Source organism: Polypterus senegalus, chromosome 1 (genome assembly GCF_016835505.1).
Source record: "Polypterus senegalus isolate Bchr_013 chromosome 1, ASM1683550v1, whole genome shotgun sequence".
NCBI lineage: Eukaryota > Metazoa > Chordata > Cladistia > Polypteriformes > Polypteridae > Polypterus > Polypterus senegalus.
In genome coordinates this window covers 326,281,878-326,296,373 of record NC_053154.1, presented here as the reverse complement: position 1 = coordinate 326,296,373, position 14,496 = coordinate 326,281,878, and the positions used below count along the sequence as shown (strand labels likewise).

Below are 14,496 nucleotides of genomic sequence, written 5' to 3'. Positions count from 1 at the left end.
TAAATTTTGGCAAAATGGACTAGCCTGCCACATAATTTTTCACTCTGATTTTTGGGGTGTCTTTGAATTCAGGGCTCTGTAGGTTGATCATTTTCATTTCCATCAAGCGATGTGGCATCCTTTCGTTCCTAACACATTACCCAGTCTATATCAGTATAGATATCCAGGAGGATTTCTTTTTCCCATTGAGATCTGATGTGTTTTCAAAGTGTTCCTTTAATTTTTTTGAGCAGTTTATATATAGATATATAGATATAGATAGATAGATAGATAGATATATAGATATAGATAGATAAATAGATAGATAGATAAAGCACTATATAATAGATAGATAGATAGATAGATAGATAAGGCACTATATAATAGATAGATAGATAGATAGATAGATATATATATATATATATATATATAGATAGATATATATATATATATATATATAGATAGATAGATAGAGAGAGAGAGAGAGAGAGAGAGATGTAAGGTTTAATTGAATCAGGAATCTGTAACAAAATAAATTATGAATACCTCAGAAACAAGAACACAGTTTTTATTTAAGCGCTGTGATTAAAATGAACAGTAGAAAAGAGTGATAATGAAGGCGATGCTTATTAGAAGGTGCGTGTGGCATATGGCCAGTGGTGGAAAATCTGCCGTCACTCAGCAAGCGAGAAGAGTACGAGTGTAAAAATGGATGTGACATGACATTCAGTGCTGCCAGCTCTGGATCTCCAGTCTTATTTGGGAAACACGGTAACAACGTCATAGCCTTCAGGGGGAGTTACCCGTTCCCTGGCATGCTTCTCACAGTAGATCTTATCTTCCACAAAGAAGTGGCCCTTCTGCTTCAGGTTCATGCCGCAGTCTGAGCATGTGTAGCATTCGGGATGGACAAACATCTGTCTCAGCTTTATAAAAACACCCCTTAAAAAAAAAAAAAAAAACATGAGTCAGATCTACTTGTACTTGAGTACACCGCTAACTTCTGGGCACCCAGGTCAGGTGGCGCACTGGTCATTTCTCAACTGGATGACTGGTTTCCAACCAGGAAGACTCAGGGAGGCTGTGCCACTAGAGTGTGTCAGTGCGTTCACAACGCTGCAGATTTAGTTTTGAATTATTGAGCCCACAGCATTTCCATAGTGTTACTCCATACGTACTAGCTGAAAACACAATATAAAGAGTAATTATTTATATAGAAACTTTTACTGTAATCTCCATTACAAGGTGCTGTGTAATGTGTTGACACTAAATAAGCTATTTTCAAGGATTTTACCCCATAAAGTTTCTGGTAATGGAAGCACATAAAGCTGATTTGTGTTTTCTGTTAATTATAATGCAGACCAGTATTTTAATACATTCTTTTTTTTATCAAGGTACCAGAGATTGGAAACATGCTGCACGTTGGTCAGACCTGCATGAAAGAGATTCACTGTACTCTGTGCACAAAATAAATATTAGCACCAGATAAGTATAAGGCTGAAGATAAGTTTGACTGTTCTCATTCAGGTTAAGAACTGAGGTCAGTGTAAGCAAATGAGGTGAAAAGATTAGCCTCTAAAGAATAAGCAGAAATGAAAAAGATTGGCTTCTCTTGGACTTTCAGTGGTATTAGATATTTACTTTCAGCAAAGTGCAGTATTTCATTTTGTGAGACATCCGATTGAACCCCGAAAAAGCAGCAGGCCAAGAGTGGTCAGTAAAGGAAAATGCACAAAATTGTAATTTCACGTTATCATGCAAACATTTATCACTTTCTGACAGTAAATAATTGGTAAGTGGAGTTGTGAAAGCAAGTGTCACTATTTATCTGATGCTCATATTTCATTTACTAAACAGTTTAAATAAAAATGATCTGGATGCTTATGAAGTATTACTGGTGTAAACACAGCCATCACATGCAGCATAAAAAAAGTAATACATTTTTTGGATTTGCACAATCATAAGGAAATACAAATCCATATTGCAAGCATACAAAAAGTTAACAGAGCTGATGTGAATAACAGACTATAGATTAACCCTGCAAGTTTTTTTTAACCTAGATTTAAAATGATAATTCTAACTTTGGGGGAAGTGATGTCAGATAAGAAAGACAGAAGTTTCAAAGCAAGGTGGTCTCCCCTCATTAATGCCCCAGGGTGGTGATGTGCTGCATGCTGAACTGAAATTTCACTGCACTCTGTACATACGACCGTGTAAACTACTACCACATGTGTACAGTTGGCCTGTACTAACTACTGCTTCTCTCTCCTGCCCCCTCATGGCCACTTAGTGAAACAGCCTCCTCATCATAAATGAAACCTCCTGATCTCATCTCCTGTTTCCAACAATGACTGAAGAACCTCACAATCAGAGTTTAACTTCTGATGCTTGTCATCGTCATGGCACCTTGACTGTATACTGCATTTATCCACTTCTTTGCATTTAAATGTTTGCCAAAGCATAACATAGTAAAATGTATATAATCCAGTTCTAAGTCACATAGCTGGAGTCTAAAAATATACAATTTTTTGTAATATTGGTTTGTGATTTTTCAGTAATGTTTAGATATTTAAAGCATTATGATAAATTTGGCTTTACTTGACTCATTTCATCAACATAAAGAATAAGGTAACACAGAAAACAAAATTTACTGGCAGAGCTGCTGTGTTAATATATACACAGTATATTATGTTGCTTTGGTCTCCACAGGTTTGGTGAAATAAATGTATATATAAATAATAATGCAACCAATGTCTGGGCTTGCGAATGTCCTGATAAAAATCAAGATGGGCATGGCCATCAGCAGTGTGTCTGTCAGCAGAGAGAGTGTAGTGTCGAACTCATCAAGAGGTTTACTCACCTCAGCAGTCACATTCACGTCTCTGGTGACTCTTCCTATGAAATCAGTAGACTCATTGGGAGAGCATGAGGTCGCTGGGAAGGGGTGTGTGGCGCTTCCGATATCTATGCAAAAGGATGAAGGTCCAAGTTTTTAGATTCCTGGTGCTTCCTGGTTGCGAGACCGGAACACTATTCACTAACCTGAGATGAAGACTGGACTTCTTCAGTACTGTGTCTCTTTCGAGAATCCTTGGGTACGTCTGGTCTGACTTTGTGTTGAATGAGTGGTTGCTCAAGGAGTCCCGAACGAGGCACATTACCTGCCATGTGAGGGAGTGTCAGTTATGGCACTAAGGCCATGTGGTGTGACTACCAGAGGGTGATTAGGCTCACAAGATCCTCATTGTTGAGGACTTGAGCAGTTGGACCAGGTTAAGGGGATGAATACGTAACACCTCGCTGTCGCAGTTAGATGGGTCATTTCTGGAGGGAGGAACTGCACTGTGTGTCTGCCTGAGGGGTTGCCAACCAGGATCCCGAGTCTTTTTGTCATGTGGTGGGTGTGGCAATACGCTGTACCAGTGCAGGCTCCCCAACCTGACCTGACCTGATTGACAAAATTCAATGTAATATGAAGTAGCCATAAAAAGAAAACAGTGTAGCTGGCTTAAAACAATGGAGGGGATTATTTAATCAAGCTAAAAATTAAAAGCTCTAATAAAGAGTGGAGATTTCAAATATTTTTTTTACACTTTTCAAGTAAATGTTATATTTTCATAATCATTGTATACATTAGTTTGCAACGGGCATTTGTGCTCTTAAGTGAAGCATTTCTTTATATATTAAAAAAAATACATCCTGTTCTTGTAGTTTAAAATGGGCATTGGTTCAAACATGGAAACAAAAGCCTTAAAATTTACTGAATACATTAATTTTCAAGCCAAGAATTTTCTCAAGGATTAATATGCATCATTATCAAACAGCATTATCTGTGTCATTTTCTGGGTGGGGGGGAAAAAAAACCCAAAAGCTGTACACACTGTATGTTTGAAAAACATTAGGTCGAAATAACTGTGGCTGTAAAAGTACTGATGACTTCAGAAAACTGACTGACTGAAATTCCTAATTTCTATCTGCTGTGGGAGCTACAGTGAATAAAGGTGATGTTTTCCTGGCTCTGATTGGTTATCATTATTTATTGCTATATTGTATACTGTTTTTCTTTAAAATTTGTGTTAAACTTGCACTTTTTGCAATTGTTTCACTTTTTAATGTATGTATAGTTTCATGGATGCACCGAACATCTAAGCAAATTGCATTGGTCTGGACTTAATTTAATAGACGTTATGGACTTTGCTTTGACTGGGTTCGCAGCCACGGGGACAAATGAATCTTTCTGTAGTTCATGGGACAGATCTTATGAACATTTCTTTGCACCGTGGCGATCTAGGAGCCACAGAAGGTCCTTCTTATTCCTGTCCTTATTCACTTTAAATCAATGGTTTGAATGTCTAAGAAGATAAACTGCTCAAGACTGATCTAATCAGAGGAATAAAAAGAGGTTGCTGAAAGTTAATGTATAAAACCAATCCACCTAGATAAAATGCCTGATCCCACTCTCATCCCCAGTACATGAGTTTACCTTGAATCAGGTATGATTATTTGCTGTTTGGTTTCTTTACAAATAGTGAGCAATCACATAACCTGCATTTGATCTTTGCCAAGATTTCCATGCATACTGACACTGCAGAATGCGATTGTCAAATAATTGCATACTGTATATACCATCACATCATATCATTCATACATCAGTTTAATCCAATGCAGGGTTGTATAGAGCTAACTGCCTATCCCAGCTGCACTGGATGCAAGGCAGGAAAGAAGTCTGCACAGAAAGCCAGTCCAATGTAGGGCATACACATGCATTCATGCACATTCACACAGGGGTCAATTTAGAATAATTAGTTAACCTTTGGGGATGTGAGAGGAAATCTAGAGTAACTAGACAAAAATCCACACAGACGTTGGCAGATTCCACACAGACATCACCAACTTGTTAGGTTCAAACCCAGATGCTGGATCTGGGAAGTGGTATTGTTAACCACTGCACTCCATGGAAATAGGTGTCAATGATTTTTTTTATTGATTTAGCTAAACAGCTCACAATATTTTATATTAACACTTTATATGAGAATCTCTTTTGTGCATTTTCTTAAAAGGTTAACACCAATACAAATTACAGAATACCTCACAGAAGTGTCTAGTTTGGCCAGTTCTAAACAATTTATTATTCTCACTTTTAGTTTCCATAACTGGCCCTTTACCTAAAAATTATAATTTTATTATTTATATTCCAGAAGAATGGTACCAATAGCATTGCTGAAGATAACAAAGGCTTGTTTTGCATGTGTCCACACGTGCTTTAGTCTGGGTACTCCCACATTCCACATCCATCCCTATCCTGGATGGAGTAAATGTGGCCTGAGGCGTACTGACATTCTGTTTTGCAACAATAATAATGGGTTAGGTTCAGACTTTCCCATGACATTGTAATGGAAACAGCTGGACTAAAATATGGATAGATGGGTGCACAGCTCCAAGGCCGGTGTGCCCAGAAGTCAACAGATGCTAGAGACTGTTCTGTGATTTAAAGCACAGGTTGTGAAAGATTTTTTTACGGTTTTGGAAGTTCGTATCATTGAATGTCATATCAACATATCATTGAACTACAAACATGGTTATTCTAGAAGTACTAAACTACAAAAAATGTAATGTTTAGTAATTTAATGGCCATTTATATATTTCTTGAGCTTCTGAAAAATCTCAATTTATCTAATCTTAATTCGAAGTCAATTGGTCACTAGCTATATTACTACAGCAGTGAGACTAGCACCACTAGAGATGTCCATAATTTCACTAATAGCCAGAAGATACTAATTTAGCTCATTTTATTTTTGTATAGCACTCTTCATTGAGTGCAGGCTTGGGATATTGTAATTTGAGTTTTACTTGTAGCCTTGTTACATGCTTCACAAAGTACATTAAGTAGCAGCTCTTGTATAAATCTGTCAGGTCTGTGATTTTCAGAAAGTAACTTGCTACTGTAATTCTTGGTAAATTCTGAACTCCTCTGGTAATATTAGTCTTGTGCAAAATGGATATTGGAATTTCGGGCATTAGAGTCACCGACCTGATTATGTATACATAAAAATAAACATTTTTATACACTAAAGGCCTGAATATGCTTTTATAGAAAAGTATAATTTACAACACAAGCATTTGCTTCTGTATTTGTTGTTATATGTTAACAATGAGCTAATTTTATTTGCTGTACTATTATTCCTATAAATACCTTTCCCATCTCTGATGCTTTTGTCTGTATTAGGAATTCTGGCAATATACATCAGATAACTATTACTAAAAATCCAAACTAATGATCATTAGTAAACTGTACTGTACAAAATCAGACTCAAGTTTCCAGTGTGCCATGATGGTTACTGTACTATCTAGATGTCTTACTGTTCCCAAGAGAACACAGAAGAACACAACATAATAAATGTAAACAAGATAAACTGTGGAATAACATATCTTCAGGAGTGTTTGACTAAAGAAAGTTAATATCTTGTGCAAAGGCAGTTTTGTTATTTAACCAAGATTGTTTGTTCAGTGCAATTTGCACATCTAATTGAGCTTTTAATAAGCTGCTTCACAATGTAAATCAAAATAGTTTGTAAACAAAAATAAATCAGAAAGGAACATAAATGTACTGGCATATTGTAATGTTCAGTGGGTGAAAATAAACTTATTTTTGAATTTAAAATGTATAGTTTTATTCCTTTTAAATCTAGGTTGTTCTCCACAAGCCCCAATAAGTTACAATATTGATCAGCTTTACAGCAAACAATAACAAAGCTGTCTTCTCATCAGTGTGTATGACATTTTGCAAAGCATTCTCTTACATGCGCAGTCTTGGTCAAGTTCTTTGAGTAGAAAACCGATTGCTGTTTAGTGTTCCAAAGCATTAAACATACTGCAAGATGTGCCATTGTATAAAAAAAATGTAACTTTTTCATTAATTAGCAAAAACCTACACTTTTAAACAGGAATTTTCCAAGTCTAGAACCCCAGTCTTGTAAGGAATTAAGCCTACATTTACACTACCATTCCAATATTAAAATACAGCATAGTTAATTACATATAACCACACATGCATTAGAGAATACTGTGTGCACATCTTAAAGTACAAACTCACAAAAATTGGCCAGTTGTATTTTCCATTAGTGACTAAAGCATTCACCCTGCAGTATTCTGTATTTCTAGGATGCAGATTCCCCTTAAGATTCTCCTCAAAAAAAAGTAAGTGTTTTCAAAATAAGTAAAAGAAAATGTAATATATGATATAGTGTTCCATCTTCAAAAAAAATGGCCCGGCAAAATACTCAACAGAAGTATAGATTGTCCCATCACATGGACAGCATCAGTATTTATACTTATGTAATACGTAGCATAATAGTATCAGTGTCTAGAATATCTATAGACATTCCACTTTAACAGTATTTGTAATTAGAGGAGAAAGCTCTCGCTAGGAGTCTTTGATTTACAGCACAATGCTTTGTAGCCTGTTTCTATGGAGGAATATTTCGGACAAAATGAAATAAATAAATAAATGCGTAAATAAATAAAAGTACTGTGAAATGGGAGCATAAATAAATAAATGTGTCATGAAATGAGAGCCTTAATAAATAAATATGTCATGAAATGAGAGCATAAATAAATAAATGTGTCACGAAATATGTTTTTCGTTGCTTATTTATTTATTTCATTTTGTCCGTAACATTCCTGCAAACCGTCATGAAATACGGCTTGAAATAAAACTGTCACTTTCACTCGTCAAAGTTGAGAGGGTGGGCTCTAACACGCCCTCTAGTTACTGATTGGTGAATCGATAGCACAAGAATTAATTAGAAAAATGCTTACTACTGCCGATGAAATGGATTCTGCCGAAGATATTACGTATTTCAGCGAGAGAATTGAAGATTTATCGGAAGAAATTACAATGTTTCTTCAAGGTGTTCTATTGACTCAGCTGGAATGTCAAAGGATGGACGTCCAGAGCAGCGAACTGCATCACCTGAACTGGAGTGTAGTAGAGTCTGTTCCACCTGTTCTTCGATAATTTCAAAAACAGTTTCATCTATATCGGAGTCTAAAAGGGCCGCCAACATTGTAATTTCTTCCGATAAATCTTCAATTCTCTCTCAGAAATACGTAATATCTTCGGCAGAATCCATTTCATCGGCAGTAGTAAGCATTTTTCTAATTAACTCTTGTGCTATCGATTCACCAATCAGTAACTAGAGGGCGTGTTAGAGCCCACCCTCTCAACTTTGACGAGTGAAAGTGACAGTTTTATTTCAAGCCGTATTTCATGACGGTTTGCAGGAATGTTACAGACAAAATGAAATAAATAAATAAGCAACGAAAAACATATTTCGTGACACATTTATTTATTTATGCTCTCATTTCATGACATATTTATTTATTAAGGCTCTCATTTCATGACACATTTATTTATTTATGCTCACATTTCACAGTACTTTTATTTATTTACGCATTTATTTATTTATTTCATTTTGTCCGAAATATTCCTCCATATGTTTCAGCTCTTCCCATGTGAATTAAATGATATGCACTGTGTTTACTGCTAAGTGCCAAAGCTGCATAATTCTGACAGTTAGACATAAGCGTTATCAAATGCATGTAATGGTCAAAGATGGATCTTATTTAATGCTTCTTCAGCCTTTGGCTGGTTAACTGCTTATTTTTAAATTAGTTAACTATCATTTACCTAAGAGTATAATAGCATAATCAAATATAGTTCTCCAAAATATACAAATCGTGTTATAATAAATCCAGTAATGCAGCAAGTCTACAAAAGAGTACATTAAGACATTAAAGTAACAGAAGCAGCCCCGAACAGCAGCTTAAATGGAGTTTGCAGGTTTTATAAAACAAAAAATAGTGTAAAGTACAGGAGAGTTGTATAAATAAAATATATATAAATATATATTTAAAAAAAAAAAAAAAAAAAAAAGAGTACCATGTAGAACCACTACAAAAATAAATGATTGTTTGTAAAGTGTTGCATAGTATGGCTCTAGAATAACAAGAGTTATGCCATTAAAAAAATCTTAAGTAACTCTCAAGTTCATGAGAAGTAAGCAGTGCATTGTTGATAGGCATTTTGTGAATCTGAACATTAGAATTCCATTAAGAACACCACTACTGGTAATATTGAATTAATAACCACAAAAATGATACAGGTATAATGGACAACCTGTATCATTTTTTACTGCACTTTGCACTGCTGAGTAAATATGAATAAAATAATTGGATTCAGTAACTGGAAAATAATGTGTGTGCAGTAAAGCAGTAAAGAAAAGAGTTCAGCTAAACTCTGCTTTGATGAAGAGCTGGGCTGCAAATAAAATACACAAGCACTGCTGCTACTTAGGACTAGGGTATCTACCCTGACTTTAATAAAGCTTTCAAAAAGATATCACTAAAAGCTGCGGACAAAGGGGTCCCACAATGCATTTCTTTTTTGTTGTTAGTAATAATTATATTGTCATCACAAGTATTGACACAGGAGGTTAAAGTAAGCTCCACAAAAGCATAAGATATGCCAGAAATGGTTTATTATGCTGTGTTATGCTTGAATGTAAAAAAACTGGAATCTTGCATATTGGAATTCTGCAGCATGGCATGCATTTTTTAATTGTAAATCCACTGGAAAAAAGTATTTTAAACCATTACTATGGTGTATCTTCTTAAAAAGAAAAGGAACGATCAAAATGGATAAAGCTAACAAGAGCATCCATATTATGAACATGCATTTTTCTAACAGAGTTAAAGGCTATCCTGACAGCATGATGAGTTTGTTGGGGTTTTTTTTATTTTATTAAAGGAATGAACCCTGGATGGGATCATTTGCAGGGAATATTAAGCAACATACATTGCTTATACAAAGGAAAGATAGTACATCCTGGCCTAACACCACAATTTTGTGGTATAGAATAAATAAAGTCAACTGGGTGAACAATGTTTAACTGTACACAATTATTAACATACTAATTTAAAGTCTGTCAAATGATGGGCAGGAAAAAATCCTTTCATCCATCTTTTCCATTCATTTTCTAAACTAATTTAATCCAACTATAAATGTCACACAGAGCCACAGACTACCCAAGCAGCTTCACACACAAAGCAGAAATCATCTCTTTACTGGGCTCCTATTTGTCATATTTAGTCAATCATTTAGACTTGCAGGTCTCTAGCATGGACCTATTCGTGATATGGGAGCAAAAATCATTATGACAGGAGAAACTCAGGCAGACACTAGGAGAATGTATATAAACAAATTGAAATTAATTATCATTTGTGTGAAATAAATAAATCTAAGTAGTAAAGTAAACTGGAATGGTAAATTAAAGGTAAAAAGGTAAACCTGACTGGGTTCAATACTTACACAATACCAGATCCACATTTGTCACAGACTGGTAGCTTGTCTGCATTCCCAACAGATCCACCAATTTTTGTGATCGGGGCCCTCACACTTCGGAAACCAGATGGCTTATCACCTTCCCCTGTAATACAAGAAAGTCAATTCATTGTCACAACAGCTATATAGAAATGTATTTATTTTGCAGATACTTTCATGCAATGCATTTTACAATTCATATGTGCATCAAGAAATGTACAAAGCAACAGTGCAAGAACTACAGTGTACAACCTTCCCTCAAATTGTGGAGCATTACAAAACAAACCCATGGTTTCGAATGTTACTTTACAATCTGACTTACGGTTTCTCTAATTGCATTTAATTAACTGGAAACTCTGGTGCTGAATAATGTTTGAATTTCTTAATTGGTCTATAATCAATTGCATGATGTATTTTGAAATTTATTCAATTAAATGTGTACTGTACTTTTTTTGCATTAGCTGTCAGTGGATTATTACTACAAAAAATGTATTATTTCTATATTCAAAAGAAATACCGCATGCTGTATAAACAAAACCCTGAATATGTCACTAGCTTTATTGAAGCTGCATTAGTCATTGCTGGTTCGGCTGTTATCGAGAAGACTATTCCTAGCAGATGAAATGGTAAGATGCTGTCAAGAAATCAAAAACTGCAAAACACACTTTTGACCTGTGGACATACATGTTTTAGCAGCATTTCATGAACTTATCATTAATAAAACACTCCAAAATTAATCTGTGACTTTAATTCATATATGCAAAAAGTACCTTTCTCATCAGACTCCAAAATCTCCTGCAATACTTTGAATGAGGCAGACTGTCGAGGAGGTTCAGCTGCCTCTTGATTTTCCTGGAGCATTTTATAGACTTCAGAGCCTGTATCCACTGCTACTTTTGTGGGAGGTTTATGCACTTCTAAACTGTAAGGAGAGGCACATGTCATATAACATACTGAGATATACTTTAAAACTCAAAGACAGCACACAACAGCAAAAAATTTAAAGTCATTCATCACTGCAAGAAGCACATGTGTGGATTCAACATTTGGTATGTGGCTTCCAAAGTTTGGCTCTCAGTAAGCTCTCCTTTCAGTACAAACATCCAAATTATGGATTTGCTTTGAACAACATCCAGCTGTACACAGAGAAAAATTACTTCTAACATAAAAGCAGATGGTGGCTTCATCTGAAAGGTCTGAAAACATTCACATTTCATCAGAGAAGAAAGAATATAATTAACAGAGTCAAAACACATGCAAAAATAAACTTTTATGGCCATGCAGAGCTGAAAGGTAAACACAAATTTGCACACGGAAAAGAAAACATGAAAATTCAATTTACTGTATATGAATTTCAACAGTAAAATATATAGAATCTGAGATGTGTGAAAATACATCTTCAGCAGAGGAATCTTATCTAATTGACTGTATTGCTTTGTTCTGGCAAATGGTGATGACAGCACAGAACTCAAATATTTAAAATTATTCTTTTTTGTCAGTAGGGGGTGATCTGTACTTTAGAACTAGAGTGAAGAAATGTCAATCATCAACAAGTATGCTTTTAAAATCCTCTAGGCAATAACTAGAAACAAAAAACGCATCACAGCAATACAAAAACATCCATTTACTAGAAAGATTAAAAAAATGTGACATTTGATGAGCACTTTAAAATGGAGGCATGCATAAATTCAATATGAGATAGGAAGTTTGTTGTCTATTAGAGGACATTATACATTTTCATAACTAGACTAAAAGACCCAAAATGTTGCTTTAATTTATGGGGTCTTAAAGTTTATTGCCATTACAATAACTGTAATAGTTCCAATAACTGTAATAGTTACATGGCTGTACAGAGATGCTAAAACAGAATGAATTTATTAGTTTAAATGATTTTACATCTACACCATTATTTTGTTTCACTCAATATAATAAATGTGGGGTTTATTTCCAAAAAAAAAACAAAAAACAAAAAAACAAAAAACAAAACATCATTTTCCTTGTAATGTAGATGATATAATTCTTTTCTCCCAAGTGAACCAACCTATAATACTTAGTCGTTTTCAGCAATGGTACAATCAAAGAGGCCCCAATATAAATGAAAACACCACCCAAAGCTCTAGGCCTAAATTTGTGTAGTTCTTTCCTATTTTATTAGTTTCTTTATTAAATAATAAATTCCACATCTCCAAAATGAATTTCTCTTTAGTATGGAATAAATGCATATGTAAGCTGGATCGGCAACTCTAAACTGGTCCGGTGCGAGTGTGATTGTGTGTGTTGCCTGTGATCGACTGGAAAACCTGTCCAAGACTGTTTCCTACTTTATGCCCAGTGTTACTTGGATACGCTGAATGACCCTGAATGAGCAGCCCGGTTTTGAGAATGTTAGGTAAGATTTATTTTCCAAGAAAATATGCATTCATATTGACCCAACCATGGGCCAACCATCCTGAATGTTTCATTTTAGGATCAGTTTGTACTGACAAGGAGTAGCTCTTATCCCGAGCTATCTCAAAGTCAGCAACAAACTAAAGTGTGTAACCCAAAACATTCAAGATTTTCAAGGGTCACCAAATAGTCCAAAGTATACAGTTTAACTTCAAGAGATTTGTTACACACATTTTTTTTTAATTTACTATTAAATGGCACTGGCCAACAGTCTTGTGCCTTCATTGATTCTTCTCTTAACACATTTGAACAATAAGACTTGAATAACATAAGAAATACACAGTACCTTACCAAAACAGGATTAATGGTCCTGTAAGACTTTAGAATGGATGGTGGGATGGACTGACCAGAGATGCTTCCAAAGTATGAAGCAGCTTATTTTTTTACCAAAAGCAAAAAAGTTAAGCTTTGGCATTTTCTAAATTATGACAAATAAAAACTACAATAAAAACATGAAATAATCTTGGATAAACAATAAATAAATAGAAAATAAAATACAAACATACAAAGTCATGCCTCTTCATGCCATGGGGTGTCAAACAGGCAACATCTACATTAGCATGTAAAGCATGTGAAAATGCTGCGCTGCTCGGTTGCACAGTGGGCTCCAGAAACAAGAACACAGAATCACAGGATGACATATCCATATCATTTATGGAATAAAACCTAAACGCCCTCTAGTACACTTTTGGCAAATACTGAGTATTGCAATAGCCTTTCAAAGCTGTCTAATGGTGCAGGATTACATATAATATTTTCAGTATTTGTTCCAAACCTTATTTTTCTTGAAAACATACATGCTCATGAAGAAAACATTTATATGACAAAATTTGTCATCTATTAGAACAGAGGTGCAAATTATAAACCAAACCACTAATTGCCCTAATTATGACATTTTTGTCATTATTGCACTGGTCTCAGCCTTGCTCTACTTAAGGTATTATCACATTCAATATTTAGGAATCATAAATCACAAAATAATCTGAAGGAAAGGAACAAGAATGAGGATTAAATAAAATAAAACAAAAAGATCCCAGTGATAAAGAAAATACTACAATTACTAAATTAGAAAATATGTACCAAAATAGTTTGATTTGCTTCTGAACAATGATAGCTCAATAATCAAGAAATGAAAGCTGCATCAGACAATACAGACTGTCAAAATTCAGCACAGGAAACTCATGAGAGAAATGTCTTAGAATAAAACAATCATTTTAAGAAAGAAAGAAAAAAAAAACCACAGCATTCAATGGCTGAGAGCAAAGTAAAGGTTGAATCAACTAAAACATTTATGAATATCAGTGGCTTATATGGGATGATGATAAAAGAAAAAACTTGAAAATAATCAAGTTTATAGGCAAATTTAGTACTTGCCAAAAAGCACAAGAGTGAGGCAGTTAAGTTCTACAAAAGGTTATGTAATTAAATGAGATGTAGATTTAGATTTTAGGCCAAAATTCCAAGAATGGTGTATAGCACTAACACTGCAATTTCCTCAAAAGACACTATCCCTACAATGAAGTGTGGTGAAAGTTACACAATGATGTGGGGTTTCTTCTCTAACAAATTGTCCATTCCCTGCATGAAAGATAGATCAAGAACAAGAAAATACTGTAACAGAGCATTTTTCAGCCTGCCAAAAAAATTAGGCTTGTGAAAGTATATTTACCTGGACAATGATCTTAAGT

The 14,496-nt window shown here is 34.8% G+C and overlaps 1 protein-coding gene across 2 annotated transcripts in view; it reads right to left on the bottom strand.

Annotated features, from left to right (window-relative positions):
- Positions 1–528: 528 nt before the first annotated feature.
- The window catches only part of pdlim1 (PDZ and LIM domain 1 (elfin)), a 73,379-nt gene continuing 59,411 nt past the window's right edge, over positions 529–14,496 (bottom strand). The window contains exons 4-6 of one of the 2 annotated variants that reach the window (XM_039737522.1): positions 11,131–11,282; positions 10,349–10,466; positions 529–921 (exon numbers count right to left, since the gene is read on the bottom strand). In XM_039737522.1, coding sequence (XP_039593456.1) covers positions 735–921; positions 10,349–10,466; positions 11,131–11,282 — 457 coding nt within the window. In that variant the 3' untranslated portion in view covers positions 529–734. The remainder of the gene's footprint in view (positions 922–10,348; positions 10,467–11,130; positions 11,283–14,496) is intronic. The other variant, XM_039737512.1, reaches the window with a different exon arrangement.